The 24,077-nt window shown below is 32.7% G+C and overlaps 1 protein-coding gene across 3 annotated transcripts in view; it reads right to left on the reverse strand.

Annotated features, from left to right (window-relative positions):
- UBASH3A (ubiquitin associated and SH3 domain containing A) overlaps nucleotides 1–24,077 on the reverse strand; it is an 88,406-nt gene that overhangs the window by 10,296 nt on the left and 54,033 nt on the right. Inside the window, exons 7-12 of one of the 3 annotated variants that reach the window (XM_051984820.1) lie at nucleotides 18,788–18,911; nucleotides 15,635–15,734; nucleotides 11,903–11,980; nucleotides 10,118–10,210; nucleotides 6,499–6,643; nucleotides 481–581 (exon numbers count right to left, since the gene is read on the reverse strand). In XM_051984820.1, the coding sequence (XP_051840780.1) occupies nucleotides 481–581; nucleotides 6,499–6,643; nucleotides 10,118–10,210; nucleotides 11,903–11,980; nucleotides 15,635–15,734; nucleotides 18,788–18,911 (641 nt within the window). Of the gene's footprint in view, nucleotides 1–480; nucleotides 582–6,498; nucleotides 6,644–10,117; nucleotides 10,211–11,902; nucleotides 12,026–15,634; nucleotides 15,735–18,787; nucleotides 18,912–24,077 lie in introns of all 3 variants that reach the window. The other 2 variants (XM_051984819.1, XM_051984821.1) reach the window with 2 other exon arrangements.

A 24,077-nucleotide genomic window follows, 5' to 3' on the forward strand; every position in this document is an offset into this window, starting at 1 on the left:
CTGATTTGATTTTGATTTGATATCTTTACTTATATTCGCTCTAACATCTTTGCTCTGACCCAAGATATATTTGGATATGGGGAGTGAGAGCACAAAAAAAGGAGAGGAGTATAACTTCAAAAAGATTGACAAATATTAAATCAATCCACTGAATTAAACCCAATGTTGCACCATAATTCTGCTATAGGAAAAAGATACTAACTTATTTAGATAATAGTTATTTTGATGGTTTCTTTTTCTTTCATTTTTTTTTTTTTGCAAGGTAGTTGCGATTAAATGGCTTGCCCAGAGTCATCTAACCACTACACAGGAAATGACTGAGACTGTATTTGAACTCAGTTCCTCCTATTCCAGGGCCAGCACTCAATCCACGGTACTATTTAGCTTCCCCTCTTGGCTAGTTTATAATACAGGATAAAGATTCTGAAAATATAGGAAGTGAAAATAATTATATACATTGTGAAAAACAATTGCTTTTACCTGGGCAAGCAGCAACAATTTGCTTCACAGTCATAGAACACCTTTTTACATAATCATCATAACTTTCTGATGGCATCAGGGAGGAAAGTGGGAATTCAGATCTAAAAAAGAAGATAAAGGGAACAATCATGTGGTGTTACCTCCATGCCAGAAAGAATTGTCTCCCTTTCCCTCTTCTGATAATGATGGTTCTGTGATCTCACTGATGAGGATGTAAGGTAATGATGACATTGCCTTACAGGCCATAGTTCATATGTACATATTTGTCCTATGAGATTCTTGTTTATGTTTTCCTGTATATCCTCATAAGAAATTGACCTAATGGGTCTTCTAGATTTCTTGACGTGCTCATGAATCTATATATGCAATGGTTATGTCTCAGTTGCGCTATATTAGAAAATCAAATAAACGGAGGCCATTGTTCTGTACTTAATGATCCTTGCTGGCTGTTTATGAACTTAATTTAAAACATAATGTTATCTATACTTTTATATCTTTTTATTTATTTCCCTGTTATATTTTAATCTGGTTCCTGGTGCAAGGGGAAAAGGGTGCAAAGGTTCACCTTTCTGTGCTACTTGACTGATTGATATCCATTTGGATTGTTGTTTATTTCTTTGAGGCTAGTGAATATGCCTTATTTTTATTCTCCCTCTGAACTTAGTGCTTTACTTAATCTCATGATGAAACTGGGCTGTCCTAGAAAAAAATCTGGGAATTTTTCCTAAACAGTAATCTAATTAAGTTTCTAAGGAGTTTCCTAAAGAAAAAAATAAGGAAAAATGTTTAAAATGATTGCATATGTATAACCTAGACTAGATTGTTTGCTATCTTGGGAAGAGGGGAGGGAGAGAGAAAAAAATTATAATTCAAAATCTTACAAAAATGAATGTTGAAAATTGTAGTGTTCTGGTTGGTTTTCTGGAGGTCTCTGGACCAGCCTTTGTTTCAGCTGAGTATTCACCACGAGAATAGCCAGGGATAAAGTCCAAATTCTTTATTATCTCCTTCAAAGTCTTGTTTCCTTGCCTAGGGCTTGGCTAGCTTTCTTGAGATCCTCTGGAATGTGTCTTAGTTTCTGTGGGAGAGGCAGGAGGACCACCACAATGGTCTCTTGTTGAAGTCTGTCTCAGTTTGAGAGCTTGTGCTCCATCCTCCAGCCAGTCTTCCCCCAGTCTGTTCCAGTCCCCTTCCGAGTCTGTCTCTGAGCCCTTATCTTTCCCAAGACTAACTCTGGCTGAGTTTGTCCCAGTTTATATGCAGTATACTGAGCATAAGCCAATCATTATATTACTAGGGAACCATTATTTGTTGTAATATTAATAAAATCATACTGAACTAAAGAACTATTAATCACCATACTAAACTAAATAACCATTGTCTTATCAATTCCACTGACTTAATACCTTGTAAGAATCCTTGTTTCAAATACAGAGTTCTGGACCATAACAGAAAACCATTTTTTTACATGTAATTGGGAAAAAAATACTATCAAGTGAAAAAAAAATGAGATAACATGAAAAGAGCCAAGTTCATCATAGTTGATCATCACATAATATTGTTGTTCTGTGTACAATGTTCTCTTGGTTCTACTCAATTTACTTAACATCAGTTCATGTAAGTCTCTCCAGGCCTTTCTGAAATAAGCCTGCTGATCATTTCTTATAGAACAATAACATTTCATTACATTCATAGACATAACTTATGCAGTCATTTCCCAACTGATGGCTAATCACTCAGTTCCTTGACACTACAAAAAGGGCTGCTACAAACATTTTTGCACATGTGATCCTTTCCCCTTTTTTATGATCTCTTTGGGATATAGGCTTAGTAGAGACACTGCTGGGGTATGGACAGTTTGATAGCCTTTTGGAAATACTTCCAAATTGATCTCCAAAATGGTTGGATCAGTTCACAACTCCTCAATGTCCCAGTTTTCCAACATCCCCTTCAACATATATCATTATCTTTTCCTGTAATTTTAGCCAATCTTAGAGGTGTGAAGTAGTACTGAAGAGTTGTGTTAATTTGTATTTATCTAATCAATAGTGATTTAGAGCATTTTGTCATGATTAGAAATGGCTTTAATTTCTTTATCTAAAAATTGTCTTCATATTCTTTGACCACTTATTGGAGGATGGCTTTTTACTACCTTTTTAAATGGAAAAAAAAAAAAAAAACTTTTGTTTTGCAAGAAATATAGTAAGAAAAAAGAAATGCATGTATTGGCTGTGTCTGAAAATCAAGTCTCGTAATTCACTAACTTGTGATAAGAGGTTGGTTGAATGATTCATCAATGGTCTTCTGTGGTCTTAACTGGCCACAAATTGTTTTAACTGTTCTACCTCTGCTCACTTTACTCTGGGAACTAGTCTGTGGATTTCTGCCTTTCTTGTGGTATCTCTAGTCAGAGCTTTATGGTCTTTCTGTTCTCTATATTTTGTTAGCCAAAGCTTTGTGGTCTTCTTCATCCTTCCATCCTTGCTCAGTGTTTCTATCACCTTCAGAGCTGTTTACCTGAGGTTTTTTTTTTTTTTTTTAACTGATTCCCTTGAGGCTTCTAATTCTTGCAGATTTTGCCTGTCGTTTTGCATACTAATGGACTGGATTAAGGAATTTATTATTTTTTTTTCTCCCTATGAATTTCTTGGTTATTCTTTAATCTGATACTTTTTTATGGAACTTTGCTGGATTATATGTGGGAGATTCTTTATGGTCATTATGGTCTTTATGGTCTGAACCAGTAGTCTGGATTTAAATCTTTTTAATTTCTGCATTTTTTTGTCAATTGCAAAATCTATTTTATTGGCTCTTCTTAGGTTTGTTTCATTTTTCAAAAAGTTTCCATCAGTCCTATATTTTAAGATGGTCCAGAAATATAAGACTTCTTAGGTGAAAACCTAAGTTTTCACCTTTTCAATAATTTGAATTTTCCTTGATTGGTTTTGAATGTCCATGAATCTTATCACTAAACCCTGTGGTGTTTTGAGATTGGCTGTAGGTAGCCCAAAGTTATCAACAAACAATCTTTATCAACAAACAATCTTTTTAGTAAACATCAACTCCTATAGAACAAAACTTTTTAAACTGTGGGTTGCAATTCCAAGTTATGCAGTTGCAACTGAATGTGGTAGTCACAAAAATTTTTTTTGCAACAATAGAAGGTTTTTGAATGCAATGACTAAAAATTTATTCAAAAGCAAACATATGATGAACTGAGGTGCTTCTGGCAGCACTTGCCTGTGTTACATCATGTGACTTTACTGCAGTCTTGGTTCTGAACACACAACATGCACACTTTGCACTGTGCATGCATGAAAGCTGCTAGAACTGTATTGGCTCAGTTTTGAAATGGGGTTGTGGAAAAATTGTAAAACAAAAAAGGAGGGTCATAAGTGGAAAAAGTTTAAGAGGCCCTGTTATATAGGGTTCTTCTTTCATTTATACTTTGCTCGGCTTATCTTCTGTAGCAATGACAAAATTGTCATTGAGGAATATTTCCCAGATCTTGATAAAAAGATCATAGAATAGTTATCTTTGAAGTTACACATATTAAGGAATCTTATATGCTGTGAATATGCTCATGAGAAAAACCTTGATCAAAAAGAGCATTTATAGCTACATTTTCCCCCACTTAAGTCAAATTCTTTCTAGTATGGCTGTGAAGATGTGGTTTGAGGGGAGGGGGCCACATAGAACTGAGACCATGTTTTATTCCATTAATAGTTTTCTGTGCCCCGAAAATTTATTTCCTGAAGGACAATTTGAGTCTCTTAATACTTAGTCCTAAATCAATAGTCATCTTGTTGCCAAACCATATACAAAGTCTTCCTACTTTGGGAGAGTTTGTTTTTATTTCTGGGGAAGGGAGGCATGATGTCTTAGATCCTAGAGGGACAAAGTAGCACTTGCCTTCTGGGGATATGGAGAAGGATACTAAAAACTCTCCTATTCCTTCCCAATTCTGCCCTTGACTTGCCTCTCTAGCCTATAGATTTTTTTAAAAAGCTTTTTATTTTTAAAACATGAATAGATGATTTTTCAACATTGACTCTTGCATAGCCTTGTGTTTCAGATTTTCCCCTTCTTCCCCCCAACTCCCTCCCCTAGATGGCAAGCAATACAATCTATGTTATACATGTTAAAATATATGTTAAATCCAATATGTGTAAACATATTTATACAATTCTCTTGCTGCATAAGAAAAATCAGATCAAAAAGGAAAGCAAATAAGTAAGAAAACAAAATGCAAGTGAACAACAACAAAAAGAGCGAGAATGTTATGTTGTGACCCACATTCAGTTCCTACTGTCTTCTCTTTGGGTGTAGATTAGCCTACAGATTATTAAGGTTGTCAGAGTCTAAATCTCCACTCTCTTTGGCTTTTAATTTACCCCTGATGGGAGGTAATAGGAAATTTGATGCTCTTTTGTTTTTTTCTCCCTCCAATTTTACCCTTGGGAAAGGATCAGGAATTTTAAGTGTTACTTCTCTCTGTCTCCCTTGTACTGAATTCAGGACCACCTGATATATTCCTTTGGCTCCTAGTTTTCCTCTTGGGAAAAAAAATTAAAATTCTGTTGCCGCTTCTGTTTGCCAATACCCAGAATTATCTACATCTCCCAAGAATCTTCATCTTCCTTTAAAATTCAGTTCAGATGTTAACTCCATTATGAAACTTTCTTTGATCTTTCAGTTATTTCTTATTTGTGTATATATTATATCTGCCCAACCAAATGTAAGTTCTTTGGGGGTGATGATAGTGGTAGTCTTGGTTTTTTATCTTTGTATCTATAATGCTTAGAACACTGTCTAGAGATATTTAACAAATTGATTTGAAAGCACAGATCATGTCTTTTGTTAATTATATATCTGACAGTTCAATGCTGTTATTTAAGAATACTTGACAATTAAAAAGTTGAAACTTTTGTTTCAAACACTCACTTTCTTTCATAAAGACACTGTCTTCATTTTCTCACTCTTCATTTACCCAACATATCCAATAAATTGCCAAATCAAGTCATTTCTACATTCATGATGCCATATTTGTTCTATTTCTACTCACATATTTAATAACTAGTCCAACCCTCATCACCTTGCATCTTAACTATAATAACCTCATTAGTTTTCCTCTTTCTTGTCTTATTTCTCTCCAATCTATCATTTATAAAGCTGCCAAAATGATCTTTTTAATATAATGGAAATTTGGAACATACCTAGAACTTATAATACAAAGGTGCTCTGATTCTATGAGGAGATATCCTGTGTTCTTCTGTCACCTGAATAGGAGCAGCTTCTTTTGGTTGGCTACATAGCTAGAAAAGACTTCATCTTTAAAACTCCAATCTCTTTTTTCTGGAATACTCTTTCTTATATTCAGAGAGTGAATATTATGTACATCACAATTCAAATGCTCTTCAAATTCTTCTTAAAGGAGGACTTTTTTGATCCCTTAACTATTGCTGGAGCTCTTTCCAAAGTTATTTTATATTTATTTTTTTACAAAAATATGTATATATAATTTGTACACAATTGTTGCTGTACATGGGTATCTGGTGTGGTATAGTGAATATAGTGTCAGTCCTGGAACTAGAAGGACTTGAATTCAAATCTGTCCTGAGACATTTACTAGTTGTGTGACTCAGAGCAAATTATTTAACCCTGTTTGCCTCATCTGTAAAATGAATTGGAGGAGAAAATGGTAAATTATTCCAGTATCTTTGCTAAGAAAAGTCCTAATTAGGGTCATGAAATCATACATGACTAATTGACAGCATAACAACAACAAACTGATATGTATTTAAAATGTAAGTTCCTTGAGAGCACCGACTGTTTCACTTTGTTTTTTTGTATTCCTAGGGCCCAGAGAATGCTTATACTAAAGTATGTACTGTAGCACGTTAAGTATGGTGCTCGTGTGTTTCATTAATTCAATTTTAGAAGAGTAGTCTAAAGTTTAAATGATTTGAAGCATGAGAGCACAGAAAATTCAAGGGAAAAACAGAAGTTCTGGCATACCTGTAATCAACATCAACATTATAATTTGCTTTGGTTAGTTCAGTCAGTGTCATGAGGGAAGGTATTGTTTCACCTATTTCCCACTTGGTCCATTCAAAGAGTCCAGGTTCCACTCTTATTTTCAATGATTTCTCCTGTTTGAGTTCTGGATTCAAAAAAAGACGTATTTTGTGGTGATTGGATTATATATAGTTGAACCTTAGATTCCAACATCTAGCATATAAACATGCCCAAATATCATATTTTAAAGAAGATAGGTTGAAATATGTGATGCTCTTGTGAAAATTTTGCTGAAAACTCAGATGTACAACAAATCACATCATTGTGAAGGTAATGAATGACCCCATAAATTCTACATTTGTTATCGTAATTGTATAACCCAATAAATATCAGAGTCATTAGTGAGTCTAGTAAAATCACAGAGCATGGAAACCAGAAAGTTAAAAATGCAAATGGAATCATGGCATTTTAATCATTACAATTTAAATCAGTACAATTACATAGGCAAACTAAATGTTATTAATATAAGGATGAACAATTGATTCAAAGAAGAAATAAAAATATTATCTAATCTAAGAAACCATGTAATTTGAGTGATATGCAAAGACCTACTATTAACCACAGCATTTATCAAACATCTTTAAGATAGTACCATAGGGCAAAATTTCTTTTCTTTGACAACTGAATATTTGGTTAATATAATGCCACATGGGAGAGTAACAATAAAGATGAAGTTGTTCTGGGTAATTGAGATTTCATATTAATCTAATAGGTCTATAGCATGTTCCAGGGGCAGTGATTCAAAAGCCTCGGGAGAAGGAAACTCTTTCTGTTGATGGTGACTTGATTCCAAGCTGACTTTCTTGCCTTTGTTCTTGGGAGAACAAGAAGAAGAGGTTTCCTGATATATGGAACTAAGAAAAGAGTGTAACCATTACCCTAATAGGGATTATGGGATAGAACAATGTCAAAGAGATGTAGTTTTCTCTGTCCAACCTGCTAGCTATTGTCATATAACTCTTCTCCCTTTCATGGCTAAACTCCTTGAAAAAACCCATGTACAATCAGGAGTGTCCATTACCTTTCTTTTGACTCTTTTCAAATCCCTCTGAAATTTGGCTTTTAGAGGGCAGCTAGGTGGCACAGTGGATAGAGCACCAGCCTAGAAGTCAGGAGGACCTGGATTCAGACTTGACTCAGTCACTTAACACTTCCTAGCTGTGTGACCCTGGTCAAGTCACTTAACCCCAATTGTCTCAGCAAAAAAAAGAAATTTGGCTTTAAACTCATCATTCAAATATCACTCTCTCTACAATTACCAATGATGTCATTTCCCCCTATGTTTTTGATTTAAAAATGTATTTTTAATGTATTATAGACATTTGCTTTAAAAATTTTGAATTCTATATTCTCTCTCTTTCCAGTACCTCTCCTCTTTAAGAAGGAAAGAAATGTATACATATGACATCATATAAAACATATTTCTATTTAGCTAATCAATCATCTCTTAATTGCTAAACTAATGATCCTTAGTGCTAAAGCTGTTTCTCTGAGATAATCTCCCATTTTCTGTGGGCCAGGGATTATGCTTTTGCCTTTCTTTACAACTTCTATGCTTGACATATAGTAAACATTTAATAAATACTTGTTAATTTTCAGACTAGCCAGATTTAGGATTTAGCTGCAGAGATAATGTGCATAGGCTTTGGGCAGTTTCATAGATGGAGTAGATCTGATTTGTGAATATTTGTAAACATTATTGAGAGATTAAGTAACTTTCCTTTTTACTAAATAACTCCATAGACTAGTTGAGGACCTTACAAAAAGTAATTAACCTGGAGGTAGAACCAAGATGTTGGAGTAAAGGCAGAGATTCATCTGAGTTCTCCCAAATTCCCTTCCAAAAAACTTTACTATATTGCCTTAAAATGAATTCTGAATTGGCTGACAAAAAGATGGGGGAAAATACAACCTGGCCTAAAAAGCATTTCAGGTAAAAAATTTCTTCTATGATCTTCATATAAATGCTTATTCTTGTATTGTTATATCATTAAGGGGTTTAGAACCAGGAACTTTATAATTCTTTTTTTTTTTTTTTTTTGGAACTTTATAATTCAAAAGGAGTGTGCACCTTACCTAGATGCACCCAAGAGGGCACAAGTACAAAATGTGTGTTCTCAATATTAATTCTTAAATAGTATTAACCCAGCCTTACCAAAATACTATCTCTTTTAATAAAGTAGGACTCTATTTAAATTTTACATTTGATTTTACTTTCACCTTTTAGAAGTATGATAATAATGTTTATCACAAAAATTATTTCCCTGGCTTTATTCCTTGTTAATTAAGATTAGAAATACTAAAAGAAATGCTGGAGAGAATTGAATGTTTGAAAAATGGCATTACAGGAGAGTGTTCTAACAAAAAGAAAGCATGAAAGCACTGGAGCCCAATGGGTGATTAACATAGGCAAGTTGATTTCTTTACAATAGAAGACAATAAAAAGTTCTCTATCATTAAAAACTGTCCAACAATGTTGTCTTGCCAGGCATTTCCATCAGAAAAATGAAAAATATTTAAAACTACTAAATTTTTAAGCCAAATACATTTGTACACAGATGAAAAACTAGAAAGTCAGGAATGTGAATAGGTCAAGCCAACAGTTACTTAGTGGATAAATTAATAGATGGAATTTGGGACTTTTGACCATGAAATGACTTTTTTTTTTTTTTTTTTAAATTGGGATTAAATGACTTACCCAAGGTCACACAGCTAGGAAGTGTTAAGTGTCTTAGACCAGTTTGAACTCAGATCCTCCTGACTTCAGGGCTGGTTCTTTATCCATTGCATCATCTAGCTGTCTGAGATAACTATTTTTACTATTAAATAATGCTTTTCTTTTCTCTTTCTGTTAGAATATACTACAACCTTTAATAGATAAAAGTATTGCTCTGCTACATTCTTAGTAGTTGTTTTTGAGAGATGTGCCTATAATCAATTTTCTAATCCTCTGATCTAGAGAAGTACTCTAGAATTGACAATGACTTCATAGTTCATCTAATCCAACTTTCCATTATGTATAGAAATTCGCTCTCCCTTTATAAGTGCAACAGAACTGAAATGAGCTAAAGTGTGCAGCATGAAACACATATTATATATGTATTTTCTCCTTCTGTGGAAGTATCTTATTTTTCTTTGTCTTGTTCTATTGAGAAATTTTGATAACAATGATATCTCACAGTTTTAAAAAATTTGTTTTATAACTTTTGATTATTCTTAAAGAGTAGATAAAGAGTTATCTCTGAATTAATTATCATTAAATTCTCAGCTATGCTCGATTTTCTTTTGCCATTGGAAAGAAGCAGTATGCGACAAGGGAAAGAACACTAGGCTGTAAGTCAGAAAGCCTGGATTTTAAATCTGTCAACCATTTATTAGCTATATAACCCTGAGAAAATAATTTGGCCTTTTTGAGCCTCAGTTTCCTCAATTATTAAAGAAGGAATTAGACTAGATAAATTCTAAATTCCATTTTCATACACACAATATAAAATTCTGTGAGTAATCATTATAATTTTCTCAGTGAAATGATAGAAACCCATTTAAATATTTAACTTACCTTCTAGGATGTGTTTTGCTGTCTGTATACATCGCAGTGCTGGTGAACAGTACATATAGCTAATTTTGATGCCACTATCTAATAGAGCTTCTCCTTGAAAACAAAAGACATTAAATTCCTCTTTTTAAACTAAATTTTGCCATGGGTGTGGTTATAGTTGTTTTTCTAACTGATGCAGAGAGAAGAGACATACACTCAACCAAAATCTCCTTCAGTAAAATGGAAAACATGATACCTCTTGCTATAGAGTCTATTCCTTTGATAACTTTTTGTCATTACTACAAAAAAATATCAGAATGAGCATAAGATGGTAAAGTTGATTTATAGGTAGAAATTTGTGCTTATATCAGTCACTCATCTACACAGACAAATGTATACAGACACAAAGATGTCAAACAGTAGTTTGAAATACTGCAGAAAGAGATTATCTGAGTTTAAGGATATCAAGATTCCAGTTCTAGTTTTGATGCTCATTAACTTTGTGACCTGCAATAGGATATTTCATTTCTATTTGACTAATTTTTCTCATCTGTTAAAAAAGTTTATTTTTAATTTTTAAATTAAAGAGCTTTAAAAAATTAATTTAGTTCTCCTACTGTCCCTAACCCCACTGAGAAGAAAATAAAAAAGAAGTTCAAATCAAAAAAGTTCTCGATACATTGTTGCATAGTTCAGCAAAACTCATTAGCTAATTTGGAAAATGTGTTTCTTTATGTATTTTAGTTTCAACACTTCTTTTCAAGGTGCAAGTGGCATGTGTCATCTTCATTTTTTTGGATTTGTAGTTTATGATTGTTTTTTATCAGTGTTCTAAAAAATTATCCTCCTTCTCCCCAGCTACTTATTGCTTTTCTAGTTTTGGTTACATTAAAACTATTTGTGTTATACTTGAATATATTTAATATGCATGGGACTATCTGCCATCTAGGAGAAGGGGAAAGAAGCGGAAAAGTTAAGCAGAAGGTTTTGCAAGGGTCAGTGTTGAAAAATTACCCATGCATATATTTTGTATATAAAAAGCTTTAATAAAAAATAAAATAAAATAAACTATTTGTGGAAAATCTTTTAAATTTTATATTTTTAAAATTTTATATTTTTCCTTCAATGTTTCTCTTTATCACTTGATTAGGCATAAAATATTTTTGTATTCATAGATTCCAAAAATAATTTCTTTCTTTTCCCTCTAATTTAAGATGTGGTCTTTTATACCTCAGACTTTTATCTATTTGTACTTATATTTTTGTTTAATATGAAGTTAGTTTAAGCCTAATTTCTGCCAGACCACTAATCATTTTTCCTTAGAATTTTGGTCATATAAGTGAGTTCTTCCCCAGTTTTTGGGATTATCAATTTTCCTATCTTCTAAATAGTCTAAATGTCTACAATGCAGAAAGTAAAATTTTAGGTGTGAATAATATAATATTGAATTGAAAAAGTAATAGATTAATTAAAAAGAGAAAGAACTGGTCAATGCATTGAAAATGAAACTAAAAATACCTAAAAGCCAACAGTTTAAAAAATCCTCTTAATTAAATACCAAGATAGAAATTCTTAAAATAAAGAAGAAATCAACTAAATTAAAAACATTAACTCACTGAATAAATTATTAAAATTGAAGAAAAAGAAATAATAGATTCTGAAAAAAATGTAAAGCATAATTTTATTAAAAAATAAATTGTATACCAAGTGGTGAATCTTCCCTTCTTTTTATACTTTCTATATAGAGAGTTTAAAATTTCAATTCTTGGTATTAATGCTAATTAAAGAAAAAAATCTAATACATACCTGTAAGTCTGGACTGGAAAATACCACAAGAGGATAAAGGTGGATCATTTTCAAAATTTTTGAGTCCTTTCTTCCTTTCTGGAAGATTAGAAGGGAAGTTCATATCTGGTCTATAGTATTTTCCTAAGGTATAAATTAATGTTTTAGTTACAATTAATTCCATCAAATTGGTGAAGATTTGTATTTTAAACATTTTACTGTTTAAGCTCCAGATTCCAGATGGATTCAGTGATCATCTAACCAAATTTATACCAATATGGAATTTCCTCCATAATATTACCAATATGTTGTCATTTAAGCTTTACCTTAAAATTTCCTTGATGTGAAATCCATTAACTCCTTAGGCAATCCATTCCATTGTAACAGTTAGGATATTTTAAATTACACAAAGCTAAAATCTTACTCTCTACATCTTTTGGTATTAATTTAACATTTCAGCTTTACTGTAGCAACAGTGTTATTCATTGAGTTGATACTTAAGAATAGATAGTGTTTATAAACCTGAGCTTACTTCTGGTTTTGGCCAATCACTATGAAAAGAATACTGATACAGAAACTCTTATTTATTGACCTAGAAAGATGTAGCATCCATGTGCCTTTTGCAGGAAACCACTGGCACTATGCTAATGCTAGAAAGTAGTTGAGTCATGCAAAGACCGAAAAGAGATTCAGAGCTTTTATAAAACACAGTAGAATGAGAAATGGGAATAATCATGTTCACTCAGATCAGGAGAGAGGCCTGCAAGAAGAATATCTATGAAACTTAAAGGAAAAGATACCATATAGCTGAAAAATACTATTCAACCTGGATTGCTGCCAATTTTTCAAGATAATATCTATGATTTGAATGGACAGTATAAATTTAATGTGAATGTGAAATAATGGTTCATTAGTCCTTTTGGAAAGAATATATTGAACATCATTATGTTAACACTATTTAATTGTTTTATATTCCTGTTTGGGGCAACTAGGCGAATAGAGTCAGTCTGGAGTCACCAAGACTTATTTCCCTGGATAGACATCTGTCCTCAAACATTTAACTAACAGGCTGATCCTAGGCAAGGCTCAACCCTATTTGCCTCATGAATTGGAGAAGGAAATAGCAATTTATTCCAGTATCTTTTCCAAGAATACCCCAAATGAGGTCACAAAGAGTTGAATACAACTGGAAAAAAGGGAACAAAAATGTTTCTTATCTTTTAGTGCATTGCATCTTTTTTTCTGTAATTAAAATAATTATATAAAAATTAAAAATAAACTTGCCCCATACTGAAGACACATATGTGGAAGACTACTATCTTCTTTAGGGAAAATCTTAAATATGAATCATACAAGCTTTGCATTTCAGATTTCCTTGAAGAAATCTGACTTCTTTGGGGTCAGGCCCTGGGATCAAACCTAATCCATTTAAAGCATCCCTACTTGCTCCTGAGTCATAGAATATGATTACTGCTATGGTACCTGAAAAGCCAAAAACTCCTCCTAAAAAACTGAGATCAGCAACTATGATAGGCTTAATTCTTTTTAGCAATTCAGTGATGTAAGATAATTTCCTAGACTTGGCATAGAAAATGCCATATGCATCCAGAAAGAAAACTATGGAGATTGAGTGCAAGTTGAAGCATATTATTTTCACCTTTTTTTTTTTTTTTGATTTGCTCTTTTTTCTTCATTGTTTTTCCCATTTGTTTTGATTTTTCTTTCACAAAATGACTAATATGGAAATATAGTTAAAATGTTTTATGTGCATAACCCATATTAGATTGCTTGCTATCTTGGGGAGGAAGGTAGCAAGGAAGAGGAGAAAAAAATTTGGAACATGCAATCTTATGAAAATGAATGTTGAAAACTATCTTTACATATATTTGGAAAAATAAAATACTATTTCAATTAAAAAACAAAACAAAACAAAAAACAAAAAACAGAGATCAGAAAGAGCTGAAGGTTTACTATAACAAGTACTTCAAATTTTAAGAGCTACAGAGAATGGAGACAGAATGAAGGCCTTATACAAGGCTGCTCTTGACTTCTTTCCATCATTATGTTACTGAAGAATTGCGTAACATAATTCAAATACCACCAGTAAAGGGACAGAAAGCAAAAAAGCACCAGCTTTGAGTTTTGTCCTAGATCATGCTCAGATAAACCACAATAAGCCCTTTGGACAAATCAACATCTGCATTCAGAGTGATTTTACCTTTCCTGAACTGATAGGGAAGCTTTGCTGATATCTGTTTTAGGTGTTGGTTGATTTCTACTTTAGGATTGAGTAAAAATCCTGGCAGAAACATGTGAGCCTGAGTCTCAAAATGATCTCACCTTTAAAAAGCATTTTAAGGTTTCAGAGCACTTTAATTTTTTAGCTCATTTTAATATTTATTTATAATTTGTGAATTGTGTACATTATGTGCATATTTACATATTTTATTTCATTTGATTTTTGTAAGAACCCTGTGAGGTAGATGCTATTATAATCCTTATTTTAAAGATGAGAAGACTGAGAGAGGTAAAGCCCAGAGAAACAGGTTAAGTGTCTGAGGCAGATTAAACACAGATCTTTCTACTTTCAAAGAGCAGTACTAGGTACACTTAATTGCTTTAAGCTTAGGCACTTAAACTGTAGGCTAGATCATAACTATCTCTTTTTTTTTTAAATTTTTTTTCATAACTATCTCTTAATACTGATCTAAAGAGTTCCTAAGTCAGAAGAAGCAGTTTATCATGTCACACTGTGCTGGATTTGGAGTCAGGAAAGACATGAATTAAAATCCATTCTTAGATATTGACTAGCTGTGTGACCAGGGAAAAATTATTTATCTTCTGCTTCAGTTTCCTATTCTGTCAAATGGGATAATAATAGGACTTTTCTCTTGGGATTATTGAGGCTAAAATGAAATAATATTCATAAAGCCCTTTGTAAACCTTAAAGCTATAGACAAATACTAATTGTCATAAATATTATTATTAGCATGCAGTAGAGGTTCCATTTATTACCTTTGTTCTTTTTACTGATCTATGCCTGAAAGTTAATAACTGTGGCCTGTATGATAGGCATCATTTTAATAAGTGCATGTAATTAGGATTCTTCTTAGAGGTAACAAAAAATTGATGGAAGGATGTAGGATTTTCTTGGTGGGATTATTTGCATTTATAATGATTGAGTAAATCTGCCATAACTACATCTGCTAAATTAATGAAAAAAAGCAGTGGAGTCCCAGAAAGAGATAAAATTGTCAAATGTTACCAGCCTTTTAAAGACCAAAAAGGCTTTGTCTTCTTGAGTTCTCTTAAATGTTGTATGGAGTGAATGCCACTGTGGTGAGCATGGGATGGCCCTTCCTATACCTGATTTTGTTGGTGAGTAATTATCAAGTAGATCTTGTTGATAATAAGCATTGCTTTGGTGAGTAAGCTTGCGATATTAAATAAATTGTTCTTGTTTTACCATAATTATATGTTGTGTAGCTAATAAAACAATTAATGGCTTGGTTTTTTTTTTTTTTTTTGCGGGGGGAGGCAGAGAAAAGCATGATGCAATCAGAGTGAGAAGGAAGACCAATATTTTGTCAGTATTTTGAAACTAAAGATAATTAGAATCTAAAGATGACAATTTGGAGCACTTGTCATATAATATACAATGTGTATCAGGGAATGATATAGATAAATGTAATGGTTGGAGAATTGATTTCAACATATCAATCTAATTTGGATTCAGGGTATGACTTCACCTACCATCTACAGTTGAACATTGCTGCAACCAAGCCTTTCCAAAAATTTGATCTACTCTTTCCCCATGACGTACCACCAAAAGACTTCTCCTATGTGTCAGTGCCTAAGAAAGAAGAAAAAAAAATCAGTATTTCAACATCAAACATGTTCTATAATACTTTAAACCTTACATATGTAAAGTGCTTTTAAACTATCAAATGTTTTCTACATTTTAGATCCTCAAATGCACACTAGGAAGAAGGTAAGATAAGTATTGTTATTTTCTTTTTACAGAAGAGAAAGTGAAAACTTAAAGATGTGAAATGGCCCCATATGTGATATCATACAACTACATTTGAACTCAAGTCTTCTGATTTCAAACACTGTATGCTTTTTAAAACCAAATGTTCTATCTAAGCAGTATAACTTCTAATAATATTGCAGCATGCTAAAATAGAAATAGAACATTCATAGGAATTTTCCCTCTATAATTGTGGTAAATTCTGTGTAGTTCTTTATTTCCCAGAGGACACTTTGCACAGCTTCTATATAGGACAGACAAATATTTGGAAAAATTTAAAAAGTATTGAAAATTGTGACCTCTTAGAAGACGCTGAGTTGTGCATGTTCTGCCTCTTTTTTCTGGAATTGTTTTCCTTTATTTCCTCCAAGAAAGTTTTTTACTTCAAGGACTATTTTGAGGATCATCCAAAATTCTTCCTCTATTGAATGTATTAGAATTAATCTAAGTTTTTAAAGATCACATTAGGATACCAAAATTTATAGTTTTGCTTTCTATTTCTCCAAGTAATTCAACCAACTTTTTAATCAAGTTGAGAACTTAGCTATTATACCATCTGGTATTAATATATTAAGTATTGGTTTTTTGTAATTTTCTCTGCTGCTTAATATGGTTTTTGTTATCTTTGTAATCTGTTTGATTAATTATATTAATTATTCTGTTTAATGTGTAATCTTTCTTGCATTTATGCTATATATCTTTCTTGGTAATAGAGAACCATTTTCTTTAAGTATTTTATTTTATTTTTTATTTTTTATTTTTTATTTTTTTTGCTGAGACAATTGCAGTAAAGTGACTTGCTCAGGTCACACAGCCAGGAACTGTTAAGTGTCTGAGGCCAGATTTAAATTCAGGTCCTCCTGACTTCAGGTCTAGTGCTCTATCCAATATACCAACTTGCTGCCCCATCAGTATTTTATTTTAAAATTTTCTGTTTGTGTTCATTAGGTAGAGTAGTCTATAATTTTCTCTTTTTTTCTTGTCTGATAGTATCCTTTCTATCACTATATTTTAGAGTAGTTTTTTGTAAGTATGAGCTAATTGCTCTTTAAATATCTGATAGAATATACTTGTAAATACATTTGACTTAGAGATTTTCTTTGGTTATTCATTTAAGGCTTGCATAACTTTTTTTTTCAGATTGGGTCATATAAAATATTTCATGGATTTTTTTGGAAGGGAGCATTTTATATATTTTTAGATGCTAATCATTTTCTTTCCTAGTGTCATCTTTGCTGGTATTCCCACCTTTACTGGCATTGGTTTTGAGGTTTTAAAACATTTCTCTCTTAAATGAGAAAAATTTTAAATAAATTGCATATATACTATCATGGTACAATTGTTGCATGGGAGGTTATTTCCTCCTTCTCCCCCCCACCCAAAGAACTAAGAGTCACAGAACAGAAAAGAAGAGAGGGAGAAATTCTGAGTTGAAAATTTTGCCTTCCCTGGTAAAGGTGAGAAGTTAATCTTTGTTGCTTTTAGATTCTAGGCTTTGTGTCATCTTCTTCCCTTCTATTTCCCTCGTTCTCTTCATTAATGTCATTGTTTTTTCTTCCTACCTATATATCAAGTTTGAAATTAGACAGACAAAATGCCCAGAAAGAAGGGAATAGTCCTATTGTAGTCTGTCCTAATCAGACTATATCTGGTTCATATTTATTCCTGGGAAATGTAATGAAAATTTGTAGATTGTTCAGAGAAGGACAACCAGGATAGTAAAAGGTCTCTTAAGCTTTATTTTTGAGGATGGCTGAAGGAATTGGGTATTTATTTAGTAGGAAAAAAGTATAAGGAAAGATATGATAATAGTTTTCAAGTATTTGAAGGATCTTCCTGTGAAAGGTTCAAATTTATTTTTGGTTGTCCTGGAGGGCAGAATTAGGTTCAAATGAAATTTTAGATTTGATATGAGGAAAAATTTCTTAATGTAACTGATTGGTCAGTGAGCCAATGTAATCTCCACGTGGATTTCAGAACATGTACAAATATTGATTTTATTTTGCTTGCCATATGAATTAAGAGGAGCCTTTCTATTGACTGCTAAGCAAGAATTGAAAATGACTTCAAAAGATATTAAGGCCTTGGGTCTTTATCTCACCAGTGGTTTGTGTGTAGGTTGATAAGATACATAGTTTTATTATGGTAGTTATTTCAAACTCGATTGTACTTCCTCTTAAGAGTTCCTTTCTCTAGAAGTCTTTAAGCAAAGGCTTAATGAACACTTCTCTAGCATGTGATAAAGAGTATTCTTGTTCAGGTTTGGTCTCATGTTAATTCAGTTCAATTTAGAATACACCTTTGCAAGCCTGGCATTTTTTTTTATGTTGTATAAGCCTGCTATTCTCTTATGTATTTAGCTTAATGTCTAAGTGTCTACAGAGAGACACTTTCCCCCTCTTCCTCCATTTTCAATTTAAAGACATCTTAATCAGATCGACAAACTTTCAGAACCAAGTATTCTTTAGAACTCACTTTATATGTACTCTTTTCATAGGCAAGAGTCCACAATTGCAGAATTTTATGCCAGATTCAGTTCTCTGTTATAATCCTTGCTCAGCAATTTGACAGCGGAGGTATAAAAATGCCAGATATTATTATTTGTTAAAAAGTTCATATATAAAGATGATCCCTTTCAGTAGGGACCAGAAGGATATAGGACATGTGTGAGGTAATTATGCTTTATGCTTCATAGTATAAACTTTTGTGCAAATATTGCATAATTTCTAAGTTAATATTAAAAAACATTAACATTTAAAAAATGAGATGGACTCAATGGAACATGTTTTAAATGAATTTTCTTTACAAATGTGATATTTAATTCAAATATATGATTGACAATGTGTAAGTAGTTTTAATATGAAGATTTTGATTACCTGAAAAGTTTGTATTTTGCTTGCCTTTGTAGTCATTAATGAATGATGGGATTTATAGTTCATTGTAGTATTGTGGTCACTTTCCTTGGAGTCCAGTCCAAAGGCAAGACTAAATGTATAAGTTCTGATAGGAATAGAAACAATAGAGAAACATTGAGAAATCCAATCAGAGGTTTGTGTCTCAAAAAATAACACTTTCCATACCATTATAAAAATATCTATGAAGCCTGTATGTACATACCTATAATTTTTTTATTTATAGTAAAATCTGCTCTTTTCAAAACTTAGATTATTATTAGTAAATGCATTCAATAAGGCATTTGTCAAGTCCTCAGTATGTATATTGTGAAGAATACAAAAAAATAAATCGTTGCTGATAAAATAACTATTACAAAGGTAGAGTCCTACTCAATTGACTCATTATAAGGTAAAAGTGACTCAATTCTTGAGGGTTAGGAAATCAGAGTGCAGGTTCTGGTAAGTTTTCCTAAACTCAAAAAGCTCTGAAAATTAGGAAGATGACAATGTATTGAGATGTGACATACTAGAAGAGTTAGATATGAAAGAATTCTCTCACATTTAGGTACAGAGAGGCAGGGAAGACTGACAGAGAAGATATTTGAATTGTATCTTGAAGGCAAGTAAACTGAGCAAATGCAGTAAATACCTAAGAAAAGCATTTACCCACGTGTAGGTAAAGGCATTAAAAACACAGAGTCAGAAAGGTTTGGAAGTTAAAAAGCCTTCTTTTTCATTTAACCAAAAATAATTTTTAGTCCAGTCCTTTGAGACTTATCTAAATGAAGGAAATCTTATCAGTATTTGTTCAAATTCTTAGGAAACAATGCCTTCTATTAATACTTTTATAAAAAAAAAGAAGAAAGAAAAAAACACTAAAGTACTATAAAATGGAATATTGGTCATAATTAGACATAGAATGGAAATATCTTAAGATATGTCTTTCCTTATGCTTAGTACAAGAGTCCCAGGCACTGATATCATTCTCTCTGTGCCCCTGATCTCCATAGCTATCATTTGAGGGAAGCAATTTGTGAAGAAGCCAGGATTCTTTCTTTTCAACTGACACAAAGAGAGCAAGCAAATAAACTTAATAAAAATAGCAAAGCACCCTGACAAACAGACAGGATGTAGCACTAGGCAAGTCAAATTAACAACTCCACCTTGACTTCTATCTCCCCTCAGATTCCAATATGGATAGCATGGTATCAAACTCAAGAGCATCTGAAATGGTAGGAATGCCCTCAGACCACCAGTTCTAATTGTTATCTAATCAGATTTAATTCTAGCCTCATAGTCGCTATTGAAAAGAGTGCTCAGTGTTTCTATTGGGCTTATACCCCAAAGAGATACTAAAAAAGGGAAAGGGACCGGTATGTGCCAAAATGTTGGTAGCAGCCCTGTTTGTAGTGGCTAGAAACTGGAAAATGAATGGATGCCCATCAACTGGAGAATGGCTGGGTAAATTGTGGTATATGAATGTTATGGAATATTATTGCTCTGTAAGGAATGACCAGCAGGATGAATACAGAGAGGCTTGGAGAGACCTACATGGACTGATGCTAAGTGAGATGAGCAGAACCAGGAGATCATTATACACTTCGACAACGATATTGTATGAGGATGTATTCTGATGGAAGTGGATTTCTCTGACAAAGAGACTTAACTGAGTTTCATTGGATAAATGATGGACAGAAACAGCTACACCCAAAGAAGGAATACTGGGAAATGAATGTGAACTATTTGATTTTTGATTTTCTTCCCGAGTTATTTTTACCTTCTGAATTCAACTCTCCCTGTGCAGTGGGAGAACTGTTCGGTTCTGCAAATATGTATTGTATCTAGGATATACTGCTACATATTTAACATATATAGGACTGCTTGCCATCTTGGGGGGGGAGGAGGGAGGGAGGGGAAAAAAACGAAACATAAGTGATTGCAAGGGATAATGCTGTGTAAAAATTATCCTGGCATGAATTCTGTCAATACAAAGTTATTATTAAATAAAAAAAAAAAAAAAAGAAAAGAGTGCTCATTGTAGTGAAGGAACCAGTAACAATTGCTGACCAACTAACAAGAACAAGCAAATAGTCACATGAGATGGAGGAGAAGTGGACACATGGGAGCCCCAGAACACAAGTCCTGCTTCTAAATCAGTCCTCACAGCCATTATCTAGAGAAAAAATTCTTGTGAGGAAGGGGATAGCTATACTATTCAACTGCTAACCAATTGCCACTCATAGGACAGGAATGATGACTTAGCTGAAATCGCAAGGCACCCTGAAAGAAAGATAGGAGACACCATGTGCCAGGTAAATCAAATCACTGTCTTGACTACCATCTCCCTTAAGATTCCAATGGAGACAGCTCAGTATTGTGAACCCCAGAGCCTTAGGGCAGCCCTTGCCCATAGCCTGGCACATTTTCCTGCAGGTACTATAGCCATAACTGCTGAAGACCCAGAAAAGAAAGTTCTTGATAAAAATAAAAAAAAAAAAACCCAAAAAAGTTGGTTCTGTCAGAAACTATGATTTTATCAGTGGAAATGACATTTTAAAAAAGGTTTGCTCTTGTACCCTAAAAATTATGGGACTTTTTCTTTCTGACATAAAGTTGAAACTTTCCATATGTGTTGTCTTACTCGTTAAAATATGAGCTTCTTGAAAGCAGTATTATCTTTGTTTACATAGACTTTTTTTCATTAGTTCATTCATTCATTCATGCCATGAAAAGATTAGCATAATGATTAGATGGAATAAGTTTCTTAATTACTTTATTTAGGAGAAATATTTCACTTTTGAATAGCTACAGAGGAGACCCTTTGAAGAATGTGGTCAAAGAGGGATTGAATAATTTTAGGAAAACAAAAGTGTTAAATGTGTGCCAATAAGAATTAGAGATTGAGTGGATACCCCAGTTGGGAAATGACTAAATAAGTTATAGCACATGAGTATAATGGAATATTATTGCTCTATAAAAAATGATCAGCAGACTGATTTGAGAAAAGATTCACATAAACTGATGCTGAGTAAAGTGAGCATAACCAAGAAGAACATAGTACATAGTAACAAGAATATGTGATAATCAATTGTGATGAACTTGGTTTTTTTCAACAGTGCAATGATTCAAGGCAATTCCAATTGATTTGGGATGGAAAATACCATATGCATCCCAAGAGAGAACTATAAAGACTGAATGTGAGTTGAAGTATAATATTTTTGCCTTTTAGTTTAGTTTAGTTTTGTTTTTCTCATTTCTCTCCCTCCTCCTCCCCCCTCCCGTTTTGTCTGATTATTCTTGTACATGCCAAATATGAAAATATGTTTTAAAGGATTACAAATATTTAACTTATCTCAGATTGTTTACTATCTTGGAGAGGGGAGGAAGAAATAAAATTTGCAATACAAAGTCTTCACAAAAAGGAATGTTGAAAACTATCTTTATATATATTTGGGAAAATAAAATATTATTGGGGAAAAAAGAATGTGTCAAAAATTAAGTGACTATTGTTCTGTTTGATGGCACAAATTGTTAACTCAGCTTTTGCCTGTGACTTCATTGTGACTAAAGTGATTGTTTTAGAAAGATGTCTGACAATTCTACCAACAATGTATTAGTGTCCCAGTTTTCTCACATCCCCTCCAACATTCATCATTATCTTTTCTTGTCATTTTAGCCAATCTGAGAGGTGAGTAGTGGTATCTCAGAGTTTGTTTTAATTTGCATTTCTTTGATCAATAGTGATTTAGAGCACCTTTTCATATGACTAGAAATGGTTTCAGTTTCTTCATCTGAAAATTGTTCATACCCTTTGATCATTTATCCAATTGGAGAATGGCTTGAATTCTTATAAATTTGAGTCAATTCTTTATATATTTAAAAAAAAGAAAAAGAAAGATGTCTTCCCAGTTTATTGCTTCCCTTCTAATTTTGTCTGCATTCGTTTTGTTTGTATAAAAACTTTTTAATTTAATGTAATCAAAATTATCTATTTTGTGATTAATAATGATCTCCAGTTCTTCTTTGATCACAGATTCCTTTCTTCTCCACAGATCTGAGTGGTAAACAATGTTTTTCTAATTTGCTTATAATATCACTCTTTATATCTTGTTCATGAACACATTTTAATCTTATCTTGGTATATAGTATTAGATATGCCTAGTTTCTGCCATACTAGTTTTTAATTTTCCCTGAAGATTTTGTCAAATACTGAGTTCTTATTTCAAAAGCTGGGGTCTTTGGGTTTGTCAAACACTAGATTATTATAGTCTTTGACTATTTAGATATTATATTTTGAAGAGCAAAGGAGGTGGGCTGCATTTAAGAATAACTTATCCATCAAAGTTAAGTATAATTCTAAATGAAAAAAAAATGTTTGATGAACCAAATAACTTTCAGGCATTTGTAACAAAAAGAACAGAACTCAATGGAAATTCTATATAAAAGATCCAGAAGAAATATAAGGAAATCATCAAAGGCTAATTATAAGACACTAATTAAGGTTAAACTGTTTTCATATATCTTTCATGATATATGAAAATGTTTTCAGTATTCTTAAAATCATTATTATTACTGAGTTAATTTGAAAGAAAACTTGTGGCTGAGTTGTGTTATGATGAAATGATTCTAAAAAATCAAAACAGAGTAGGAAAAAATTAAAAGGAGAAATTATCTCATGAAAATGGGGCATGAAAAGCAAAACTAATAGAAAGGAAGCAGATGGCAGTGGAGGGCTGGTGATATTGAAATTTTATTCTCACCTGGATTGAAGAGGAAACAATATATTCCTATGAAGAAGTTTAGAAGTCTTTTGAACTACTACAGAGGTGAAAAAACTGTGGAATAAAAAATTTTAGAAGGTTGTATAGATTAAGATTAGGAAGGTAGGGTGAATAGATAAAGGAGGAACCTTTAGAGAGCTGGGTAAAATGAAGAATAAGAGGAAAGGAGGTAAGGTAACAGAAATAAGGTGAAAAGAGAGCCTAAAAAGGAAAATAATAACTAAAAACTTGCCATAGACCAATATCTCACACCATTTGCCAAGATAAGGTCAAAATGGATACGTGATGCATATATTGGATTTAACACATATTGTTACATGTTTAACATATAGTGGGAGGATGTGGAAGGAAGGGGGGAATTGGAACACAAAGTTTTGCAAGAGTCAATATTGAACACACCTGTCAGATTGGCTAAGATGACAGGAAAAAATAATGATGAATGTTGGAGGGGATGCGGGAAAACGGGGACACTGATGCATTGTTGGTGGAGT

This window comes from Antechinus flavipes, chromosome 3, assembly GCF_016432865.1.
Source record: "Antechinus flavipes isolate AdamAnt ecotype Samford, QLD, Australia chromosome 3, AdamAnt_v2, whole genome shotgun sequence".
In the NCBI taxonomy this organism is placed as follows: domain Eukaryota; kingdom Metazoa; phylum Chordata; class Mammalia; order Dasyuromorphia; family Dasyuridae; genus Antechinus; species Antechinus flavipes.